The 24,236-nt window shown below is 51.6% G+C and overlaps 1 protein-coding gene across 1 annotated transcript; it reads right to left on the bottom strand.

The window, feature by feature from the left end:
• Positions 1-1,144: 1,144 nt before the first annotated feature.
• Positions 1,145-24,236, bottom strand: Gtpbp1 (GTP binding protein 1). Its single transcript, XM_028871164.2, has 12 exons — positions 24,018-24,236; positions 20,854-20,965; positions 13,968-14,148; positions 13,074-13,422; positions 8,129-8,252; positions 7,338-7,452; positions 5,326-5,470; positions 5,045-5,227; positions 4,176-4,311; positions 3,522-3,700; positions 2,268-2,468; positions 1,145-1,409 (listed from the first exon to the last, which is right to left on the bottom strand). Exons 1-12 carry the CDS (start codon positions 24,207-24,209, stop codon positions 1,317-1,319), a joined length of 2,010 nt encoding a protein of 669 aa, XP_028726997.1. The 5' UTR covers positions 24,210-24,236; the 3' UTR covers positions 1,145-1,316.

Genomic DNA, 24,236 nt, shown 5'->3' with positions numbered 1-24,236 from the left:
GCCTGAGGTCAGGGTGCAGGGCTCGCCCACCCTCCCCCAGCAGCAGTGATTTGATGGCCTAGGAGACTCCACTGCCACTGCCCTTACGCACCCCAACGGGACATCTGGGCTCAGATCTTCACTGCTGTGAGGCCATGGCTGTAGCAGCTATGCTGGGGGTGATGTGGGGAAGAGGGTTTCTAGTCCTGGTTCAACTGAGAGAAGCATCTCCCCTCCCCCACCAAAAGGAGGTACTATAAAACCCTATTCAAAGAAGGCCCAGACCCAGTCTAGTACCCCACGCTCTGAGGTTCAGCCAGAGATCTAAGTGGAAACGGGAAGAGCCTCCAGCGGGTACAGAAGCCAGAGCAGCCAGGGCCAGCCAGGCAAGCCTGGGATTGTCTCCAAGGGTAAGCCCACCCAGTTCTTTGGATCCATGGCAAGGGTCAAGAGTCAGGGTGGGCAGCCAGGCGGTGGTGGCGCACGCCTTTAATCCCAGCACTTGGGAGGCAGAGGCAGGTGGATCTCTGAGTTGGAGGCCAGCCTGGTCTATAGAGTGAGTTCCAGGACAGCCAGGACTACACAGAGAAACCCTGTCTCAAAAAAAACAACAAAAGGTCAGGATGGGCAATCCTATAATGCAGTTACCATGCCCTCTACAGATCACAGGGGCCACTGAAGAGCTTTTGGCATTACCTGCTTGGGAGCTTAGGAGGGAAAAGGAGAGACAGGGGAGGCCACCACTTTCCATTAAACTCCCCAAATCTTAGACTGGGGGGTCCCTGCTCTGGCAGAAGCTATTAAGCCAAAGAAGAGCTTCTAGGTAAGAGGGGCAACTGGCCAGGGAAGAGAGGTGCCTTGGGCTCCTGAGGTTCCCTAAGGCTCTGAGGATCTCATTGAGACAGACACAGATGGATGGAAGGACAGAGCAGCTCTTGAAGGCTAATGGTCAGCCAGGACTGACAGGGTCAGCTGCACTCCTGCACACCCCCCATACACACACACACACACACACACACACACACACACATATACACACGCGCACGTGCACACACACACAAGACAGAAATATATAATAAAAAGAATAGAAATTAAGGGCCCAGATGTACGAAAGACGTAAGGGAGGAGGCAGGTGGGAGATGATGGTCAGTCCTCAGACATCTAGTCCATCCTCATCTTATAAATTATAATCGCCCCCTGGAAAATGGGGGTGTGGTAACAAGGATGCTCTGGCTGTGGGCTGGAGTGGGCGGGTGGCGGTCAAAGATGCTCTGCCCAGCTGGTGAGCAGCAGCCAGAGTGAGGATCCCATGGGTGGTCAAGTGGACCGGGGGATCTTCAGCAGCCGCTGGCAGGGGTCACACAGGCCCCCTGGGACTTCACCTTGTGGCGCTGGCCCCCTCGTCGCCGGCCCCCACTGCTGGGCTTGGGCTAAAAGAAAGAAAGCAGGCACTTGAGAAGTGGTGGTCCGCTGAAGCAGGGCCAGGGGGTGACCGTGTAGTAGCCCTAACCTAGTCAGGGGTTTCCCAGGGGAAGTGGAGTCTTCCTGGTCGTGTGGCTATGTGTGGTAATGGGGGGGGTGGGGTGGCCAGAGAAGCACAAAGGAACAGGAGTCGGCGTGCATCACTGCTCACTGGGAGAGGGGCTCGGAAACCATAGGACGGGGCGCACAAGGAGAGGGAAGAGGAGGAGCGCCTGGGGAGGAGGCGGGAGAGTTAACACTAGGACTGTGCGACAGTACCAGACTCAGAAGCCTGCTCCAACAAGACCAGAGAGAAGGACATGGGACAGGCAGGGAGGGGGACTGGGCCTGTTCGTCAGCAAGAACTGAGGTACGGGCAGGTGAGCCAACAGTCTGACGCACAGGGGGACAAAGCCCCGGCAAAGGCTCCTCACGCCGGGAGAGGTGCAGAGGAGCTCTCAGGCAGTGTCCCTCAGGTGTGGGGTCTCAGCCACACACAGCACTAGAACCCAAATACATCCGGATTACCAAAGGGAAGCCTTGGCCGGGTGTGGTGGTCAGGCCTGTGATCTCAGCACTAGAAAAGCTGAGGAAGACTGCCTTAGGTTCAGGGCTGGTCTAACCTACAGAGTCAATTTCAGGCCAGGCTGCCCTACAGAGTGAGATCCTGTCTTTAAAAAAAAAAAAAAATCAAAACAACAAAAAGGGGAACCTTGACATTTTTCTATTCTTTATTTCATTAAAACCAAACACCAATCAGGACCAATTAGATGATCAGCCCTGCCCCTCCCACCACAATGCTGGAGACCGTAAGAGGCCCTGCTTACCTGTGCCTGGAGACCACTGGATGTAGCAGCCTGTGCAGTCCCTAGAGAGGAAGCTTCATCTCCAGTTGGGGGCCCCCCGGCTGCTGGCACGCCAGATGGACCTCCTTCTTCTCGTTTGTTCAGGGGACCCTTTTTTGTGGACTGCATTTTAATCTGCTGGGGCTTGGAGTTCATGGGGGAGTTGTTGGTCGTCTGGAGGAGCTGTGGAGACCAAGTGGATAGCATGGTGTGAGAGCTGCCTGCCAGTTCTGAGCGAAGCAGATGACAGGAAGGCCACCTCAGGAGGCAGAGCCAAGAGGCCTTCCCACTCCCACTGAGGCCAGGACTACCACAGCCCTGGTACAGACGGCCCGTCCTGCCTCTCCCTGCCTAGGAAGGCTCCAGCCCCCTGAATTTCTGCCACCCTACTCCTGCGCTCGGGGCTGGGCTGCCCAGCACTGCTCTGGACCATGCTTTAACTTCAGGCCCCTGAAGAAACAAAAGAAATGCCCATCAGGAATCATAAAATCTACCATCTAGGAGCAACTGCCTCGGAATCTTCCTTGTGGCCCAAGTTCAATCTCAACCACAGCAGGAAAGAAGACTGGCTGGGCTCCCCAGGACACCACAGTGGGTGCTGTAGCCTCTCCACACTGTCAAGAAGACAGGCCCGAGGGGAGCGTCTCAGGAAGAAAAGCCAGTCTGAGGTTCATTCCAGTCTCAGACATGAAAACCATATCTTCCTCTACATAGGCAGGAGTCAAACCCTCTACCAAACGTCCTACCCAAAACCATGGATGAGGTCGGTCTACAGCAGGCAAAAGGTGGCTCCAGGAAAAAGAACTCAAGCACCATGGGACCTTCCAACCGTGTCCCCATGAAAGCCAGCACTCACTCCAAACGGGTCTCCCATGCTGTGGGAAGCCCTCAGGCACAGACCCCAGCAAGCCCCAGGCCCCAGAGGTAGTGCCTCAGAGGTCTACCTTGGCTCCCCAGACACTCTGCCCTATGGAGGAGCACCAGACCCCAATGTCACCTTCTCTCCTTCAAGACAGCCTCCGAAGTCCAAGATAGGAGGCCTAAGGACAACTTTGGGGAAGCAAAGACATCACCAGAGCCATCTCCTAGTCCTGGCTCAGCTCTGCCAGAGCAGGAACCATGCCTCTGTCCCAGGATGAAGATGACTCCTGGGTTCTCAAGAGGAGCTTGGCTCCTGGGTACTGGACTAGAGCATACTGAAGCTTCCTTGGGCAGGTAAGGCTATGCCAATCATACCTTGGTGATGGTGCCAACAGCCTTGGTGCGACCTTCCCGGAACACCAGCCGCTGGTCTATGTGCAGGTACTCGGGGGTTTTGATGAAGCGGAAGTGGACAGTGGCCTTGTCTCCTGTGCGCAGACAGTCTTTATCCATGCTCAAAATGGTAGCTGTCTGCCGGATGCTCCCACAGTGTACTGCCAAGAGAAGAGAGTCAGGACAGGCATGACCTACCCTGTGGCCTCAGGCTAGAGCTGTTTCTCTAAGATGGGACAAGAACTCTGAGAGCCAGATACATCGGTGTAGCCTACTTTCAGATCTGATCCTGCCTCCCCCCATCTCTCCCTTCCTAGGCCTGTGTGGCCGAGCCTGAGTGCCTCTGTGTGTAGACATGCTTTCCCACAGGACTGTTCTAGCACCTTGACGATCCTACCAGGCACACAGCTGTACTCAGCAATCTTGGCTGAATAAATTTTGGCAGGTGGCCCGAGGACAGGTCTCGGCCTCAGAGCATCTGTAGGACTGAACAATCAGTGCTGCTCGGGTTGGACTAAAGGAACGGCTAGAGAACTGCCTGGCCTGCAGCTGGAAGCCTTGGGCTTAGACCACGGAGCTCCTTTGCGGGGACGCTAGGACACAACCCCTGAGGCTAGCAGGACCTCGGACACCTACCCATGGCTTGGTAACGTGGACTAATTGTGGTGGGATGGTGGAGGACAAGAATCTCAGCCTCAAATTCCCAGGAGGCTTGGGGATTCAGGCGTGGGGAAACCATCACCATGCCTTTCCGGATGGATGAGCGCTTTATCTGAAAGGAAAGAGGAGAACACAGAGCTCCAGGACCATGGTTTCCTTTAGGTTTACCCAGCCTGGTCCTAGAGATCAAGATGTCTCTCCAGGAGTGGAACCACTCCAACAGCCCACTTCTCAGCACCATCTACTGCAGACAGTACAAGGCACCCTCGGCGCTGTGCAACAAGCTCAATACCGCTGCCAGGAGGCAGGAGAGACTGCCCGGGGACTCGGGTGCGGGCCTGGTGGAGCCAGGAGGTAGGAGAGACTGCCTGGGGACTCGGCTGCGGGCCTGACGGAGCCAGGAGCACAGGTAGGCAAGCCAGCATTCAGGTGGAAGAAACCAGAGCAAACCTCACCACTGGAGAAAACAAACCAGATCCCACTTGTCCCGATCATTCTGGCTTCCAGGAAGGTAGGTAACTCCAGAACTAGTGCTCATCCCAAGCCCCAGGACATGGAAGAGCACTGGGCACAGATCCCACCCATCCTAGGCTTGAGAGGGCGGCACTGTGCACAGGAGGGACACTCCTGTCGACTGTCTGTGACAGTGACAGCTGCTCAGGCCACAAAGGCAGGGGCAGAGCTCAGGAGACAAACAGCCCCGGATGAGCCCTGGCTTGGAGAGGTTACTAGGCTGTGACCTCAGTCTCCTCCTCCGTGAAAAAAGGGTCAGTACCCTTGCAATGCAGCCACAGCACTGGACTTAGGAGAGTTCAAGCAGAGTTTCTGGAACCCTCCTCACTCACCTTCTTCAGTGCAAAGGAGGCTGTCTGGCCCCCCCTCACCTCCTTGACAGGCATGCGCTTGCGGTGGATGGACTTGACAGCAATGGACAGGAAGTTACCCAGGGGGTCTGGGCCCAGCAGCAGTGTGTCATTCAGCTTGATCAGGCCCCTCAGCGTGGTCCCGGACACCACTGTCCCCACACCCTGGCAAGAAGAAGACCCCAGCCTATTAAGCTTATTCCCGTCACAGACTCATTCACTGAGGACAGAGCAGGAAGTGCCAGCCACCCGGAGGCACTCACAGGGACAGAATAGGTGTCATCTATCTGGAACTCAGCAGGTTCTTCCTCCCTGTAGCTGGTGCGGGGGGACAGGAGGTTGAGGAACATCTTGAGCAGATCGAGGTTCTCGCCTGTGACGTTGGAGATCTGGAATATCGGGCACATCCTAAATGGAGGAGAAGACATAAGGAAGGGAGGCCTTGGGCAGCCACCTGGCCCCTCTGGCCCCACTCTTCATCTGTCTTATCTGACATCAGGAACTGCATATTCCCGAGTACCCCCCAGGCTAGGGACTCCAGGGAGCTGGAGCGGGCTGGACCCTGAAAGCGCCCCTTGTTGACAACCGGTGGCACTGAAGACAGCAGCAGGCCACAAACACAGGACCAATGCCGGCTGCTCTGGAGCACAGAGAAGTCGGGGACAGGTGGCTCCCAACAAGGCCCTGGCTCCGGGCAAATGAAGGAAAGGAACAGTTATCAGAAGATGACCTTGGACCAATGAGCTAAAGAGCCTTGGGCTGTGCTCAGGTCAGCACCTAGAATCTAGATGCATTAACATCTGGAGGAAGAGTCTGGTAGAATGAACCTCCAATAAACATGTATGCAATGAAAAGACTCATTGGCTAACACCAAACTGACCTGTGATTAGGGGGGCTTTGGAGAAATAGTGTAAGTCAGTAAGTGATAAAAAGACAGCATTCCACAGACTGTGCACAGGCTGGCGCCTTCTACGCTCATGACTTCCATTCCAGCAACCAACCGCCCTCTCTGGGGGAGTGAAGGTCAATCCTGGTTGCCAGCTTGAGTGGATGAGAATCAACTAAGAGGCTCTTCTGGGAAGGAGCAATTGAGTAAGGAAGCCCCTCCCCCAAGGTAGGCAGGGTTATAGTTGTGTAGAATGCTAGGAGGCCCCTCGTAAGGTCTGGTGATGTCAGTTTCTCTATGAGTGGTCAGTTCAGAGCACTGGGCCCAGATACAAAGAAGTTCAAGAAAGAAGGCTGGGCATGGTGGTGCACGCCTTTAATTCTAGCACTGGAGGCAGAGGCAGGCACATCTCTCTCTCTGAGTTTGAGGCCAGCCTGGTCTACAAAATGAGTTCCAAGACAGTCAGGGTTATGTAGAGAGACCTTGTCAAAAAACAACAACAACATAAAATAAATATAAACAGAGGTTCAGGGGAGGAGCTGCGCTGCCTTTCCTGCCTGCCTTCGCTTCTTCTTCTTTTTTTTTTTTAAAAGATTTATTTATTTATTATGTATACATTGTTCTGTCTGCACATATCCCCACAGGCCAGAAGAGGGCACCAGATCTCATTACAGATGGTTGTGAGCCACCATGTGGTTGCTGGGAATTGAACTCAGGACCTTTGGAAGAGCAAGCAGTGCTCTTAACCTCTGAGCCATCTCTCCAGCCCCCTGCCTTCGCTTCTTGTGGACCAGTACGCCTACTGTTATCGCTGCCTTTCCTGCCTGTCTCAATTGACATCACAGCCCAGTTTCTTTGGCCTTGCAACATGGACTAAAGACCAGCAGCTCTCCAGGTGTCCTTGAGGACTTCAGCTCCAGACTGGAACTAATGAGGCATCCAGCCTTGCGGATGAAGCAGCTATGGAGTTCTCAGCCTCTCCATCAAGCAGATGGCCACTGTTGGACTATTCCGCCTGTATTGTGTAAGCCAATCTAATATACCCTGTGTGATACATATTCATTCCATTGGTTTTGTGCTTCTAGAGAACCCTGGCTAATCCAGGAAGTTAACTGCATCCCCATTTCCCAGGTAAGGATGTGATGTCCATCTGATTCCAATGTCAGAGAGATCAGTAACTCAGAATAGGGGCCGCCCAATACAGGCTCGGAACAACACTGCTGACCTCAGAGACTCGTGCAAAGACAGAACCTTCTCTTTCCTCCAACCATGTCCATGAGACCTCATGCTTGACTACTGGCTGTTTCAGGCCTATGGCTCGCTGTGGCCCTGCTGGCAAGGGCGCCTCTTAGAAGCCATGCTTCCCCGCCCTTTAGCCTTGCCCGTTACCTCTCAGAGCTGAAGTTGGAGGCTGTGACAATCACATCGTCTTTGCTCTGCACCAAGACAGGGATCTTCCGGCAGCCTGGTGACTTCAGCAGGCGCTGTAGCAGCTTCAGGGTTTCTTAAAGGGTGAAATGGAACAGAATTAGGGGACACAGGCTTCTCTCTGGCCAGACTTCCAGGGTAAGACGGGTGCACTCAATACTGATGCAAGCAGGAGACAGACAGACAGACGGACCAGTGTTAAATGCCACAATGCCTGGAGAAGCAAAAAGGAAGATCAAAGCTGGGTGGGTACATGCTGCTAGTGTACAGAGCACAGACGGGCCTCTTTTCTAGGGCCATGAGTCTGGACATGCAGACAAGTGCCTGGGGTTACAATCTGCAGGGGCCCTCCTTATGAGACCTTCTGGTGGGGACAGTGCTGTTCAACTTGCATCACCAGAGGTGCAGAGGCCTGTCCTTTGGTGGCTAAAGCCCCGAAGACCCTCTGCCCAAACTCCTCCATACACATCTGCTTCAACGGGTCAGCCCAATGCCTGCTGAGGAGGACACTGGGGGAAATGGCAGACTAGGGATTTCATAGATTCTGTGCTTGGAACCAGGAAGGAAAAAGAACAGAGGGAAATTCTAGACTTCTCCTAAATCAAGAGCTACATAGGAGAGGAAGAAGTAGAAGACTCGGGCTGATGGACACTGAGGCCAAGGTCTGGCACAGACAAGGATGCAGGAGGTGCTGGGCTGAGGCTCTGGAGCAGACAACCCCGGAGGCTGATGCAGCTGGAGGCTTCACTCACCTTGAAGGATGTTGGCAGGACACATGTCAATCTTGGTGACAACCACAAAGACAGGTACATTGAGTGCCAATGCCAATCCCAAGTGCTCCTTGGTCATCCCCACGATGCCAGCATTACTGCCCACCTGCCCCAACAGAAAGGAAGTGTCAGGACAAGGAAGACAGAGAGTGCTGCTTGGTGGGCGGGGACTCCAGCCTGCTGGTGAAAGCTGGGCTGGGTGAAGTTCATTTAACCAAGCTCTGGTGATGAGGACTTACACCTGAAAAGCAGGCCGCAGCAACCCCAGCTACTCAGGAGCTGTGAGGCCTGCCTGGGCTACAGAGAACTTTTAGAGACAGCCTGGGAAACTGTACAAAAAAACCCTGCACCAAAAAAAAAGTAAACAAAGGGCTAGAGGTGCAACTTAAGAGATAGACTTTGCCCAGCATCACCAGACCCGAGGTTCAGTTCTCAGTACTGCAAAAAACAGACCCAACAAACAAAAACTCAGTTCAAACCAACAATAAAAAAACAGAGGAGTCTTGTAAACAATAAGGACAATTCAGAGTCTGGGATGTACAACCATCTATATCCCCCAAAGTGTGATCAGTTTAACATCCTTGGTCTTCAGTAAACACACCTTTAAAACAGGGCTAAACACTTCTACTTTAGAGGATCACTGCTGTAGAATATTATTCTAAGGTGTGTTACTTTTGTTTATGTTGCATTTGTTCAACTCTGTGAAGCTGTGTTACTGTGCCTGTCTAAAACACCTGATGGTCTAATAAAGAGCTGAACGGCCAATAGCGAGACAGGAGAAAGGATAGGCGGGGCTGGCCAGCAGAGGATAAATAGGAGGAGAACTCTGGGAGGAAAAGAAGAAGGAAGGGGAGAGGAAGGAGGAGGATGCTGGAGGCCAGCCACCATGGAGTAAGAGTGAAAGAAAGCGGATAGAAGAGAAGGTAGAAATCCCAGAGGCAAAAGGTAAGCAGGATAATTTAAGGAAAGCTGGCAAGAAACAAGTCAAGATAAGGCTGGGTGTTTATGATTAAGAATAAGCCTCCATGTGTGATTTTATTTGGGAACTGGGTGGCGGGCCCCTCAAAAGAGTAAAAAACAAGCAGCAGGTCACCTTATGTTTGACATCACAATGGACACTTGCTGTATGAGCACATAGTATCTCTGGGGCTGGAGAGATGGCTCAGGGGTTAAGGTACTGGCTGCTCTTCCAGAGGACCCAGGTTCAGTTCCCAGTAACTATACAGTGGCTCAACACTGTCCAAAACTCCAGTTCAAAGGGTTCCTATGACCCTTTTGGCCCAAGGATACTACATACAGTACAAATACATACATGCAGGAAAAATGCTCATAAATAGAAAATAAAAAGCATTTTCTGTATCTCTGGCAGGAATACAAGAAACTGAAAACAGTGGCTGCCTCTGGAAACAAAAGAAGGGAAACTTTTTACTACATGCTCTCAGTTGTCTTTTTAAAAAATATATTTGCCAGGCAGTGGTGGCACACGCCTTTAATCCCAGCACTTGGTAGGCAGAGCCAGGCAGATCTCTGGGGGTTCAAGGCCAGCCTGGTCTACAGAGCAAGATCAAGGACAGGCACCAAAATTACACAGAGAAACCCTGTCTCGGGGGGAAAAAATTATATTTTCATGCTGGGTGTGGTAGCACATGCCTTTGATCCCAGCACTTGGGAGACAGAGGCAAGTGGATTTCCATGAGTTTGAAGCCAACCTGGTCTCCACAACAAGTTTCAGCAAGGGCTACATAGTGAGACCGTCTGAAAGCAAACAAAACAAAAACAAACCAAAAAAGTTTATTGTGTATGTCTGTGTGTGTATGAAGAGGGAGTCACGCCATGGTGGTGGTTGGAGACTGGGACAACCTGTGGAAGCTGGTTCTTCCAGGGATCCAATTCAGGTGGTCAGGCGTGGCAGCACCCACTGGCACTCTTCATGGCCTTTTATTTCTGTACCATGCAAGTGAACGCCAACCACAGTAAAATGAAGAGAAGCTGCCATCCTGTGCCTGTGTGGCACTCTGAACACGCTGGACATCTTCACTGTGTGGTTCTCACTGCTGGCAGCATGCAGGGGGGGGTCTCCAGCCCTGCTGCGGCCTCCGCTGCCTGTCCGAGTTGCTCTCCGGTCCTCCAGCTACTTCTTCCCACTCCCTTTCAATCCAAAGGGACACACTTCGCTGTTTCCACACTAAGCCTGAGAATGACCTATTGGTTTCTGTATGTCACTTCTTTTCCCCTTGGAAAATTCATCACTGTGGAACATTAAGATATTCATTGTTCTTGTTATTTATTTACTTAAGAAAGAAAAAGAAGCCGGGCAGTGAGGGCACACACCTTTAATCCCAGCACTTGGGAGGCAGAGCCAGGTGGATCTCTGAGTTGGAGGCCAGCCTGGTCTACAGAGAGTGTTCCAGGACAGCCAGGGTTACACAGAGAAACCTTGTCCCTCCCCCCCCCCCCCAAAAAAAAGGAGAAAGACAAAGACAGGGCACTAGTATGTAACTCAGGACCCTCTTACCTCCCTCCCAAGGGGTGGGATTCTAGGCATGAGCCGCCACTACACTCAAGTTATATTTCTGCTGTCTACAGAAGTTTAATAAGTGGACGAAGGCCTAAAAGTCAGACAGGAAAATTTTGTTTGGGATGATGATTATCCCATCATTGTCCTTACTCATTACAGTTTAGTTAGAAATGCTTTTTAATTGTATGAAGAACTGGAGTCTCTAAGTAAAGGCATGATAAAGAGGCTGTGATACAACAGGAGCATGTATCTCCAGGAGGTGCTAACTAGCTAGTGTGGTTCATCCACACTGTGTACACACACTGACATATACTGGGCCTCATAAGTGGTACAATTATTACACAGGTCAGTTGATTACAACACAAACAGAAAAAAAAAGTGCTTAAGTTAACTTGGTTTCCAAACCCTTCATGTTTTAAAAAATACATTCAGGGTAGAATTTTTTTTTTTTAAATATTATTAGAGGCTGGAGAGATGGTTTAGCAGTTAAGAGCACTGGCTGCTCTCCCAGAGGACCCAGGTTCAATTCCTAGCACCCACATGGCAGCTCACAACTGTCTGTAATTCTAGACTCTGGGGAATCTGATACCTTCTGTTATGGAATATGTTTAATTATGTAAAGATATAATGCATTTGTTTATGTGGAGGTGTGTTGCTGTGTCACCTTGCTTGCCTAAGGCACCTGATTGGTCTAATAAAAAACTGAACAGCCGGGGCTGGAGAGATGGCTCAGAGGTTAAGAGCACTGACTGCTCTTCAGAGGTCCTGAGTTCAATTCCCAGCACCCACATGGTGGCTCACAACCATCTGTAATGAGATCTGGTGCCCTCTTCTGGCCTGCAGTCACATATGCTGTATACATAATAAATAAATCTTAAAAAAAAAAAAAAAAAAAAAAAAAAAAAAAAAACCTAAACAGCCAATAGCTACACAGTAGAGGGGTAGGCAAGGCTGGCAAACAGAGAGAATAAACAGGAATCGAGAAAGAGAGGGAGACCTCAGGGGCCAGACAGACAGACACAGAGTAGGACATACATAAGGAAAGAAAGGTAAAAAGCCCCGAGGTAAAATGCAGGTGAAGAGAAACAGGTTAAATTAAGTAATAAGCGCTAGTGGAACAAGCCTAAGAGAAGGCCAAGCATTCATAACTGATAAGTCTTCATGTCATGATTTGGGAGCTGGTTGGTGGTCCAAGAAAGCCTGCTACAACTCTCTTCTGACCTCTGTGAGCACCGGGCACACAGGTGGTGCACAGGCAGGCAGAACACAGACACATAAAGATTAAAATTTAAAAATGATCGTTAGTGTGCACACATCTAACGGTCAGAAGACAAGCAGACGGAGTCAGTTTTCTCCCATCTTTATGTGGGTGCTGGGGGTCAAACTCGGTCACCAGTGCCTGGCACGCACCTTTACCCAGTAAGCCATCTTCCTCTCCCTCCAAACCCTTCTTAGATGGCCACAGGCCCAGGGCCCCTGTGGACTTCCACAGAGATGCCTTTCCGGTGTGGCAGCCCTTTGCAAGGTTCAAACTGCTGCCCAAGCAGCGCAGGCAGAGGGGATGGGCATCCCTTCAGCACACGCTGCTCCCTCCTCTCCAGTCTGAGAGGCTGGCCTGAGAACCTGTTTGTGGGGCAACTTGAGCACATTTTGTAGGAACAGATGCCTGTGTTTACCACACTTATTAGCACAGGCAGCTGAAGAACCAGGAGGGTGGAGGGGCTTTGGAAGGACTTGAAAACTCACTGCACGTGTGCCCACCCTCTCCCTCCCTCCCTCCTTCTCCCCTTGAAGCTATGCCTAAAGTACAGGAAACTCAGCAGAACACACACGCACACACATGAGCAAAGCTGAGCCCTCTGCCCCCTCCTCTTCAGTGATGTAACACGAGGAGCTGCTTGAACATGCTCTCTGGGAGCCCAGGACCAGGAAGGCCTACTTCCCACTGGTGAGCCACCGGGTGAGCACAGGGCCAGGCCCACATTAGCTTCCCAACAAGGGCTGTACAATGGCGGCCACATCTCCCTCCCAGGCACTGAAGACTCTACCTGAGGCCCTGCTGACTGCTGCCCTTGGCTCCAGATGTGAGGTGCTCTTCTCCTTTCCTCCCCAGGCTGATCTCGAGGGTGCCACCTGGGGCCACTCTCTCAAAGTACCCTAAGGTGCTAGAGAAAACATTCCTGATCTGCAAGTGATACCTTACCTTATTCCAGGAGGTCCCCTCCCTGATCTAAATGCAGGAGAAAGGTTAAGGTTCACCTGTGGGGAAGACCACAGGGCTGAGGGCTGAGCTCCCCAAGATTCCAAACTTGCCATCCTTACCCCACCCAGAAGGACCCAGGCTCAGAATGATCCCAAACCTTTGCAGAGCATCCCCAGGTCCCCTCCTGGGGGAAATGTCACACTTACCATGAGCATGCAGAAGTCAGGCAAATGGCCAGTCATGCCAAAAACAGTGGTCTTAAGATACTTCTCGTGGCCAGCCAGGTCGATGAAAGTAATCACCTTAGTGGACTTTTCACAGATCTTTGTCCATTCGAGGCTGCCACCATGGCTGTCCGGCTTGTTCACTACATTGCCTTCACTGTCAAAGCCCAGAATGTCATTGCCCACGCTGCTGGTTCGACCAGATTCAATCTCATGTTTGTGGCGGAAGAGTTTCTGGCGGGCAAAGCCACGGCCATTGTCCAGCTCTCCGTGTGTTAGGACTCCCAGGAGCGTACTTTTGCCAGCATCCACGTTGCCCACCACTGCCACCCTGCATGGACACGAACCAGTGTGAGAACGAGTCCTGAAGAGACTACTCAAGCAGAGACTGGGTAACCGCGTGAGGTTCACCCCAGCACCCTGACTCAGGATGTCCCTATTCCTAGATGAGCACAGAGTGAGTGTTCCTGGAGCTGTACCCAGGGAGCAAAGTCAGGGGTCCTGGCTCCTTCAATGCCTACAACCCTAATCCCACTGCTGGGAAGACCCCCAAAGTTATAAAAGCCACAAAGTATCTCCCTAGCTCCCGGTTTCTAGGCTCCCAAGCTGATGGTAAAGTGAACACAAGCACAGGGTTGCCACAGAATGCTTGGCTGGTCTTCTCTCCCATGTCCCAGATGGAGTCCTGAGGGATGGAACTCAAAGAGCAGCACCATGAAGACCACAAGTCCCCATACTCTCCTGTCCTAGGAAGGAGGGGAAGGCAGGGGACAGGTACAGCTGACTCCCCAAGTAGCACAGGCTCTATCACATTCTCCGTGAACCCCCCAAAAGTCATGCAGCAGGACCCCGGCACGTGTTCTGGGGCCTCCTCACCTGACCTCCAGGAAGTCATTGTCTCCAACTCGTTTCCTGACTAAGTAATCACGCACGCGGCCACCGGCTTCTTGACGCTCGCGCAGTAAGATGACATCAGCCTCTATCTGTTCCGCCATGCTCTTCACTGTGGCGTAGGAGGCCTCCATGTCAGCTTCACTCAGTCCGTACTCAGTCCCATCTGGTGACAAGAGCCCAGACATCAGCAGGAAAGGGGGTCCTGACCAACCAGCCAGTCAACTCTAGCTAAACAGACTCCCCCCGGCACTGCAGAAAAACAGCGACAATTCAGGCACACACCGAGTTAATGTGTGACCTTGCCACAGCTTCCCCTCCTAGCAGGGCACTGGGCAGCTCATTCATAAGTCATCGAGATTCTCCTTGAACTTAGGCCAAGCTTCATACTGGGTGCTGGGAATATAAGTGCCCTCAGGGAGCTCACAGCCCCAAGGGAGAGACACAAGAAATTAATTAATGTCAACAGGATCTGAGCACTACCCTGTAGAGCTGAAGGAAGAGGATGCAAAGCACAGCCCAGGGATGGGGAGGGCAGCTTTGGGGGTGTTGACCCTAAACTGGGTCTTCAGAAGCTGAGAAGAGATACCACAGCAGAGAAGTAAAGCCGAAAGCATGGCAGACAGTGAGCAGGCAGGGACAGGAAGAGAGAAGATGCTCTGTGTGGGGAGCCTGATGGCATCAGGAACAGCGGGAAGTGGAAGCTGGTATACACCAGACAAGAGCAAATGTTCTGCACCAAGGCCGGGGGTCAGGCAGGACAATAACTCGGGCAGAGCGAGGTAGACTGGAAGACCTTCTAGGCAGTAAGCAAGAGGCCAGACGCAGGAGCCCAGCAAGGGAGAAACTCCAATGCCCTAGGCAAGCAAGGAGGGCAGGAAGAGGGAGAGGGGTGGGGGGTGGTCCAGGTTATTTTAAAGACAGCTTGTAACTAGGATAGCTCAGGTACCGTATCCAGTCAATGCCTGGGAAAAGAATTTGAGCCCAGCCGGGTGGCAGAGGCTGGTGGATCTCTGAGTTCGAGACCACCCTGGGCTACAGAGAGAGTTCCAGGACAGGCTCCAAAGCTACACAGAGAAACCCTGTTTTAGGGAAAAAAAAAAAAAAGGAATTTGATCCCAGGCTGTGGAGGTGGCAGGAAAAGGCTGAGGAACTAGCTTCCTCGAGTCTAAGAACAGCAATGCACCAGGTGCTTCTGTGTGACTGGGTCCAGGGCCCACCAGTCCCCCAGCCCTCCCCCAGCCCCTCCCCCAGCCCCTCCTAAGCACACCCTGTAGCACCTCTTCCTTTTCACCACCAGAAACCTTGCCAGGCCGAGCCGCCGCCTCCTCCTCCTCCTCCTCCTCCTCCTCCTCCTCCTCCTCCTCCTCCTCCTCCAGTTCCCTAAAGCAAGCCCGCCACCTTCAAGAAGGAAAGCCACCCGCTCTCATTGTCTCCCCAATTCTACTGAACACCAAGGAACTGAGATTAGCCGACCCTTGCTGACACTCGGCCCCAGTGCCCTGAGCTGGCCACCCCTAGAGGGGCTGCCACTGCCAACATCACCAGTGCCCCATCATTCTAACCAGCTACAGCCCTGCTCGCGTCCCCCGATGCCAGCCTCTGCCAGTCCACCCCAAAGGCCCCCTTCTTCCTCCAAACCTTCCCCTTAGCTATCGTTCTCCAGCCTCAACGGCCACTGTCAAGGTTACCTAGCACTGGCCACCTTGCCAGGCTCCACATGGAATCCAGTGGCCTAGATGAGAACTCCGGGAGGCCTGATAGTCACTCACCCCCTCACCCTGTAAACAGTGGCCCACAAAGGAGCAGCATCAACAAAGCCCTGGACACCCCCTGTAGCCCTACGAAGCAGGCAGTGCTATCACCTTTCAACAGTGCAGTAAACAACCCGACAATCCAGCACTGGAAAGGATGAGGCAGGAGGATCATAAGTGTGAGGTTCCCCTCAAACAAAGAAAAAAGAGGGAAGAGGGATGGAAGAGCAAGGTAAACGGAAACCAGATACTTCCAAACTGGGGGGCTGCAGAGGGCCACAGTGTCAACTGGAGTCTCCGGACTCCAAACATAGCTGCTTTTCCTTCCTTACTGTCCCTCTGTCTGTCTGGTTGTTCCTTCTCTTGCTGTCCCATTCTAATAAAGACAATACTCTGCTTCTGGTCACCTACGCAAAACCCTGTCATCAGCCCAGTCCTGCTGATTCCAGTTCTTTATGGTGTTCTTTTGCTGCCAGACTCGGGGTCTCAGTGAATCTAGTCTGTGTGTCTTGACCCTGCACCACCCGCCACAGCCCATCTAGCACATTCCCTACAAATTTAAGCTCCCAAGGAAACCAGAGTTCTAACATCGCCACTTTCACACCAGATCTCTGAATGACCTTCCAGAACCAACAGTATTCCTCTCCGCTCCAACTCCTTTAGGTCACTGCCCACCCGCCTCCGTCATTCCACACTCCTCACCCCTACACTCCAGTCAGCTCTATTCCAGTGCAAGTGACCCATGAGTCCCTCCCCCGGGATCCCACAGTCCTAGCTCTACCCTCATTTCTCACCCCAGCCAATCAACACATCTCCTCTTGGCAAGCTCCCCGCAAACACCTGCCCTCCGTACAGCATCTGCCATGCTCTGCCCTTGTGCGCATGCTCCTGACGACATAGAACATCTTGAGGTTGGGGACTGTATCTTAACCATTCTGTGGGGAAAAGCTTCCCTACCTCAACTGTTTGGAAAATGTCAAACAACCTGAACCAAGGGGGAGCAGCTCGGCACAGGGTTGAAGGTTCTAATGAACCGCTGAATGAGCTCTGGTCCCTTCTGAGCTGGGGAAGGCTGTCATCCTCACCAGACAATCTTCCTCCCTGGCTGTTCTTCAACAGGGGCCAGCACCAGTGTCACCTTGAGCGTCAGAACTCTCAGGTGGTCACATTACCTTGGCTAACATGCACCACTTTCATCATATTAGAAGTAGACAAGCCGGGCGGTGGTGGCGCACGCCTTTAATCCCAGCACTCGGGAGGCAGAGCCAGGCGGATCTCTGTGAGTTCGAGGCCAGCCTGGGCTACCACGTGAGCTCCAGGAAAGGCACAAAGCTACACAGAGAAACCCTATCTCGAAAAACCAAAAAAGAAGTAGACAAAAGACAAAAGCCAAGGAGAAAAGCCAGAGTCCAATTACTACAGACCACAGCAGCCCTCATCAGGTTTCTGCCCTGCTAGCTGGCTTGCCTTTCCCACAAGTATTCCTCTACTCAAGGTGCTATGCTAGCTTCCCAGGCTTTGGGGACGTAAGTCTCAACGCTTTGGCATGGCATTCAAGCACCATAAAAGGATCCTGCCTACCTGTCCAGGCCCTCCTGACCCCACATTCTCCTCTCCTCACTAGAGTCCATCTGGCCCTCCAAATGTGCATCTCCAGTGCCTCCACGTCTCTGTGCATGTGGTTTCCTCTGTCCACTCGCCACTGCTCACAGAGGCGGCGCTCCTCTGTGTGGCTGTTCCTGACTCCTACAAATACAAACCCTGCTGTGCCATCTGTCACTCCGCTGATCACGAGGGTTGATTAGGCTGATCTGGCTGGCTAGGCAGGTATTCCCTCCCTCTCTCAATGCTCCATCTGTGTCTTTCCAGAAGTTGTGCTGCTCAGTTGAAGATGATGACCTTCCTTGACAGAGAACCATTCTTTAGTGATGGGTATATGAAGCAACTGCGTTCCCCTGCTGGAATCTCCAAATGAGCACTCAAGTCACAGCTTAGCATTTCAGAAACAGTCAAGGTTCTTTTTGCAAAGCAGTCCCATGATAAACCAACTACAAACCTCGGACCCTGAAAAACTGCCCCTGCTAACGCTAACATTTCTGTGCCAAGTGCACTCATTCCTTGAGTGCTCATGTAACTCACTCGGACACCATGAGATGGTTTGTTAGAACTCATATTTCCTTACTGTTCGTTCATTAGGAAAGATTTATTTATTTATTTTTAGTTTTTCAGGACAGGGTTTCTGTGTGTAGTCCTGGCTGTCCTGAAACTCACTCTGTAGACCAGGCTTGCCTTGAATTCAGAGATCTACGTGCCTCAGCTGGATCAAAGGTGTGCACCACCACTGCCTGGCTGAAAGATCTTATTTTTAATTATATGTATGTGTGTCGGAATGTGCACCTGAGTGCAGATGTCCAAAGAGGCCAGAATAGGGTGTCAGATCCCCAGGAGCTGGAGTTGTAGATGGCTGTGAGCCTCCTAACATGCACAAGAACCAAACCCAGTTCCTCTGGAGAGCAGTACATACGCTCCAGGCCAGTATTACCTGCATCTTAAGACAAGAAAACAAATCGGCAGGTAAACCTAGACCTTCCAGGCTCCAGACCCCAAATTACTAGACACTCACTGACTTGCTTCCTAAAGCATCAACCTTAAATGAAAAGCACACAGGTATAGAACAGAGTCCTCCTGGACTGTGTACAAGGTTTCAATGTATGTATTCATGGAACATTTCTCCGAGGGCTGGGCAGTGGTGGCGCACGCCTTTAATCCCACCACTCGGGAGGCAGAGGCAGAAGGATCTCTGTTAGTTTGAAGCTGGCCTGGTCTATAGAACTAGTTCTAGGACAGCTAAGGCTGTCACACAGAGAAGCCCTGTCTCAAAACAACAACAACAACAAAAACCCATTTCTCTGGAGAAGGTCTCCTTGTCACCAGGCTCCAGTGGAAGGGCCTGGTGGAGGGACGAAACACCAAGACACAGAGGAAGCTGGAGATGGAGCTGGAGATGGAGCTGGCTTCGGGGGGCCCTGCAATGGCTTCCATGCTGTCTGGTGTTCAACTTGTTTAACCAGTTCCCATCTCTCTCTGCCTCCAAAGAATCCAGCAGACGGAGTCACCAGGATGATGCGTGGCTAATGCCGGGGTGTGTGGGAGATGGGCAAATGAGTATACATCTTACCTTCCAAAGGAGAGTTAATTAGTTGTTGGTATATGGTACAATTCAGACTGCATTAAAGGGGGTGAGAAAAGAAGAGTCTGAGTCTTTGGAGAAGGTGAAGACAGGAGGATCAAGAATTCAAGGCCAGTCTGGATTACAAAGCAAGACCCTATTAAAATACATAAATATATAAATAAGAGTCTGGATTTTTAAAGACTAGTCCTACCCCTTGTCAAAACTGACCTTTATGTGGTTTCCTACAAAGTAGGAAGTGACCTATGAGTGGTTTGTCTTCTTAAGGCAGGACAGAGACATATCTGACAAGCTCGCACAAGGAATCAATGAGTTATCACCAGGCAGAATGGCCTTTTCTGAACCCACTGCCTAGCAGCACCTGGCAATGCTGACAGACTCCCTCCCTTCCTTGACAGGTGACCTCTTAGTCTGTCTCTCTGACCATGTCTTCTATAAGGTGATCGGCGCCACAGCTGAGGGGTAGCAGGAGTGGGAAGGACAGGACAGACAGGAGAGCAGTTTCAAAGGCGGGCACGGTGGGATTTAGAGACCAAGCCGTTGTCCCTGGTTGTCATCTTGAGGCATTTTTAAACACTGTTTTCTCTGAGATTATTTGTGTACATGCCATCTTTCCTCCTTGGGGGCCAGGACCAGCTCTATTCTGTTTTGTTTGGCGTTCCATCGCTGGTGATAGAGTGCAGGGCCTTGCATACAGAAAGTGAGCACTCCACTGCTAAGCTATAAGCCCAGCCCAGGGAACCAAATTTTAAGTATCCAAAAGAGCTTTGAAAAATATCAAGACTTAGAAGATCCATAACCTATGTGTCAAACAGTTGAAGAACAATTTTTTTCCAGTACTGAGGATTCAGTCAGGCCTTGCATAAGTCAGGCAATGAAGTATTGCTCCTGAGCTATACCTCCGGCCTTTTTTATATTTTTTTATCTTGAGACAGTGTTTTAGAATGGCTTAGAGTTGGCCATCCTCCTGCCTCAGCCTCCTGATTGCTAGGCTCACAGTCCTTGGTAGAAGCTCCTGTGAGAGCTCCTTAACTCAGACTCAGACTATTTTGTGCCTTTCCACAAGTCTACTAAGAAAAGAAAACTGCCCCTAATGATGCACACAGGCCCAGCCTGGGCTTCTTGCAAGTGATCCTCAATAATTTCAGCAAAGATAATATCGTAATGAAGATGAAGGCAGTAAGTAGGTTATGGCATTAAGGATGTAAACAAGGGATGACTGGAAGGTGAGGGTGGGGGGCGTGGACAAAACCAATCCCATGATCTCATCGGGGACTTTGACACAGGGTCTGCCTTTCTCTAAAGCTGGAGGCCCCATTATGATGAGTAAGTAGGTTGCAGGACAATAACCAGAATGGTCACATGACTACGAGCCTGGCAAGATACAGTGGGGGCCAGGAAGGACTTCTGTTATCACAACTATCCAGACTCAGTGGTTAGTGTGGTCTGGGCCAAAGCACCTCGGTGAAAGAGAGGAATTCTGAGTGTCTTTACTTGGTGGCTTTAAGAAGAACCACAGAGATTCTCAGCTAAGTAGGAAACAGAAAGCAACGAGATCCATCAACAGGGCCGAAGGGGAAGACCTAGGGTTACCCAAAGCTGGGTTAATTCTAGACCTAGCTAGGACTTGCTTGCTTACCTTAGACAAGAGGTTTCCTTGCCTAAAGCTTCAATTCCCTGAATGTAAAGGAGGAGTCCTGAGGTGGAGAGGAAACATCTGTAAGGGCCCCTGGACAAGGAACCTTGACCCCAAACTTGTCCTGACCACTAAGGTAGGAGCTGATATTCAGTTGCTCGTCTCCTCTCCAGACAGTCCTGCAGATACTACAGTGTGGCTGCACAGGAGACACACGAGTCAAAAAGGCGGTGGTGGGGAAATGTGCCCTAAATAATTGTTTAAAATAAAGGAAAGGAAAGCTATGCTCACCTGATCCCTGCCCAATGACATATATGGTCTCTCCGCATCCCTCGTCCATCCTCTCCCACATCTGCCGAAGTAGGCTGTCATACTGCTCTGATGTAGGGCTCACCAGAACCAGCTAGAAGAGAAACCAACAGCCTTAGAACCACACTCACTAGCGAGTTCCACAGCCCGAGCTGATCAACAGCCTGACCAAAGACCCTGACCAAACCCCAGAGCACTCTAATGGAACACAGCTGTGCAGCCCCCCCCCCCCCCCCCCCCCCGCTTTCTGCCTCTCCTGAAACAGCCTTATACAACCCAGATGATATACTAAGTGAATTCTGTCTGCAGGAGACGCGGCGTGCACAGCCAGCCTCCAGCTCACAAGAGGGTTAGGTCCCAAACGAGAGAAGACAGTCTGACACTTCGAGATAGCGGGCGGAGCAGTGCGGCTCTGTACCACCATCTTCCCCGCCGACAGTGTGCATCAGGGAGTTCAAGGACAGACTGCTCCCTCACAGCCATGCCCTCCACCCACAGGCCAGAGCTCCCATAATAACAAAAGAATTCTGCTCTACCTTGTCTAAGCTGTCTTGATTACTAGAGTGAAAACAGCCTGCAAAAGGCTTTCTCTGTCAACAAAACCCTACCGCCACTAAGGTTAGTATTATTTTACCATGGGCTGTGTACATCCTGTCAATAACAAAGTATCAACCACTTATTTGGGGAGGTCATTGCTATCAGGCATGCCAGGTTTCATTCTATAGCCACTCCTATGTGACCTTGGACAAAGAACTTAACCTCTCCGAACCTCAATTTTCTAGTCTATAGAATAACATAAAGCATTCGGGTTGGCTCATGTCTGTGATATCAGCACTGGGGTAGCTGAGGCAAGGAAATTGCTGAGTTTGAAGCCAGCCTGAGTTACAGAATGAAATCCTGTCTCAAAACAAAACAAAATAAAACAAAAACAAAAGCGTCTAGGCCAGGCTCAACTAACACTCAGTACAAAGTTATCTTTACTCAGACATTTCTACAAAAACTGCATGAATCTCGCCACCATTGATCTTTGTTTTTCTTGCTGGAAGCTCTCAGAGCCTTAACTCCCCACATTTTTTAGTAATAGTGAGGTATAAACATCTAGACTATTCTTTCCAGGGCTTAAATCTATTCAATCCACCCCTTCTCTCCTCCACATGGTCAGCTTTTCTTTTACACACACACACACACACACACACACACACACACACACACACACACACACACAGAGTCAGTCTCTGTCTCTGTCTCTCTCTCTCTCTGTCTCTCTCTCTCTCTGTCTCTCTCTCTCTCTCTCTCTCTCTCAATTTCAAAGTCCTGAGGATTTCCCCAGCACTCTGATGAAGTTCCTTACTCATGGCAATTAAATAAAGTAGTCAAAAAGGCACCACCCTCTCACTCTGTCCCCATTTCCCACTGTGTTTCCAGGTTTCTTCAGCTCCCTGACCATGTACCAACATCCTGTCAGTCCACTTCTAACATGCCCATTTAACTCATCAGAGCGTCTAGTCATAACCTGGATGCCGCCAGGGTTACACCGTGTCCTACATTCTGGATGGAGGTCTCCCTGAGCTTGGCCACCCTCATTATGGTATTAGAGGAACTGGACAGGACCACCATAACAAAAAGAAGCTAACTGGCTTCCAAGTGCCCCGCAGAGACTAGAAGGAAAAAGTACAATTGGGAATCATTTCCTTGGGTTTCAGGAAAAGGTTCTTTCCAGTTTAGAGCTAAGTTTTATGTAGTTGTGCCACCATGAGATGTCACAAACATTTTCAAAGCTCCATAAAATCTCCCATCAAAGTAGTAATCAGACCAGACCCTGCTTAGCTTCTGAGATGGGACGAGATCAAGTTCGTTCAGCATAGTATGGCCACGGACATCAAAGCACCATAAAATCTCTATTGTAATTATCCTACAAAGGGCAGGGAGTGAGGTTGTTCTATCTTTCATCAGCTGCTTTTTAATCCTCATAGGGAATTATCATCTATCTAGTCCAAATACTTACTGAGTCTCTGATATGGATCTGGTACTATAATGGGTGTCTTGACATACACTTCTAATTTTTGCAAGGCATCCATAGTTTCTTGATGGAATAGCTGGGGAATTGAGAAGTTAAGAAACTTTCCAAAGGTCACAGAACCTCTTTAATGGCAAGAGCTGGAAGGGAAACCCGGTCCTCCCTCTCTCTCCAAGTGGTCATTAGTTTCTTTAGTGACGTTAAACACTTTCTAAACACCAGTTACATCTTATACTTACATTTCTGTTTTTCACAATGCCAAGTAGATGGTGAGACCTTAATTTCTGCCTACCTTCTCAACAACTCAGAAGAACTATTCCATGCATACAAGAGATGGCTCCACTCCTAGGTGGCAAGACTGTGGGTCGTGCCCATTGTCTGTCTTTCTATTTTTTAAATTATATTACATGGGGGGGGGGAGCGTGCCACGGCGTTCGTGTGGACATCGGAGGACAACCTGTGGGAGTTCGTTCTCTAAGTCCAGAGGATCAAATTGAGGTCCTCAAACTTAAGAGGCGAGCGCCTTTACCAGATGAGCCATCTCGTCAGCCCCATCTTTTTATTCTGTTTGGGTGGACACGGAGAGTGGACACTCCTCGGACATCACATTCTCGCCGCCTGAGCAACTACTTTCTGTTTCCTTCCAGGGACCAGGAAGAGAAGCGGCTGCCACCCCGCAATCCCCTTAGAATAGGCTACCTGTCTTCGAGAGCATCCCGCCCCCTGGCCAAGCCACCTTGACCCTCGGTCGTCCCGGACGCTCGAGGAAGAGGAAGACCCTGTGTCTCGGGGACCCCTCCTGGGGAGGACGAGCTGGCCCACAGAGGGACAGGGATGCGGGGCGCGCGGCCGGTGTTGGGAGCCCCATTCCACGTGGCGGAGCCAAAGGGGCAGCCGGCGATCGAGGCGGGAGCGGAGAGCGCGGGAGGCCGGGTGGAAGCTGCCGGGTGCGGAGAGTGGGCCCGGGCCCCCGCACGTCCCGGAGCGCGGCAGGTGGGCGGGCTGCGTCCTTCCCGCGTCCCCGTGAGCCGCGCCAGCTGGACCGCCGGCTGCCCGCCGTCGCCTCGGAGACCGTCCGGCCCGCTCGGGTGCCCCTGGCCCCGCCGCCGCCGCCGCCTCCCGGGCCTACCTTGCTGGTGAGGTCCAGCTCCGGCTCGCCGTTGAGCGCCTCGCCGTCCTCGCTGCAGTCCGAGTCGAAGCCGCCGTGGAGTCGCGCCGCAGCCGCCGCGGCCCGGGCCGCCCCCGGAGAGCTGGGCTCGGGGGCGAACATCGAGGCCGGCACCGGCGACTCCACCGGGGAGCGACTCCGCTCCGCCGCCATCTTTAAGAACTTAGGCTAATTCGCCGC

Source organism: Peromyscus leucopus, chromosome 20 (assembly GCF_004664715.2).
Source record: "Peromyscus leucopus breed LL Stock chromosome 20, UCI_PerLeu_2.1, whole genome shotgun sequence".
NCBI classification, from domain to species: Eukaryota; Metazoa; Chordata; class Mammalia; order Rodentia; family Cricetidae; genus Peromyscus; species Peromyscus leucopus.
The sequence above is the reverse complement of the archived record's forward strand: the minus strand, read 5'-3'. Positions and strand labels throughout refer to the sequence as shown.

Bases quoted from the DNA above. Each gene is read 5' to 3' on its own strand.
- Gtpbp1 (XM_028871164.2), bottom strand. From the start codon at position 24,209: ATGGCGGCGGAGCGGAGTCGCTCCCCGGTGGAGTCGCCGGTGCCGGCC. The intron at 20,966-24,017 runs GTAGGCCCGGGA...TTTCTCTTCTAG, and splicing joins AGCTGGACCTCACCAGCAAG to CTGGTTCTGGTGAGCCCTAC. The intron at 5,228-5,325 runs GTGAGTGCCTCC...TCTTCTTGCCAG, and splicing joins ATGACACCTATTCTGTCCCT to GGTGTGGGGACAGTGGTGTC.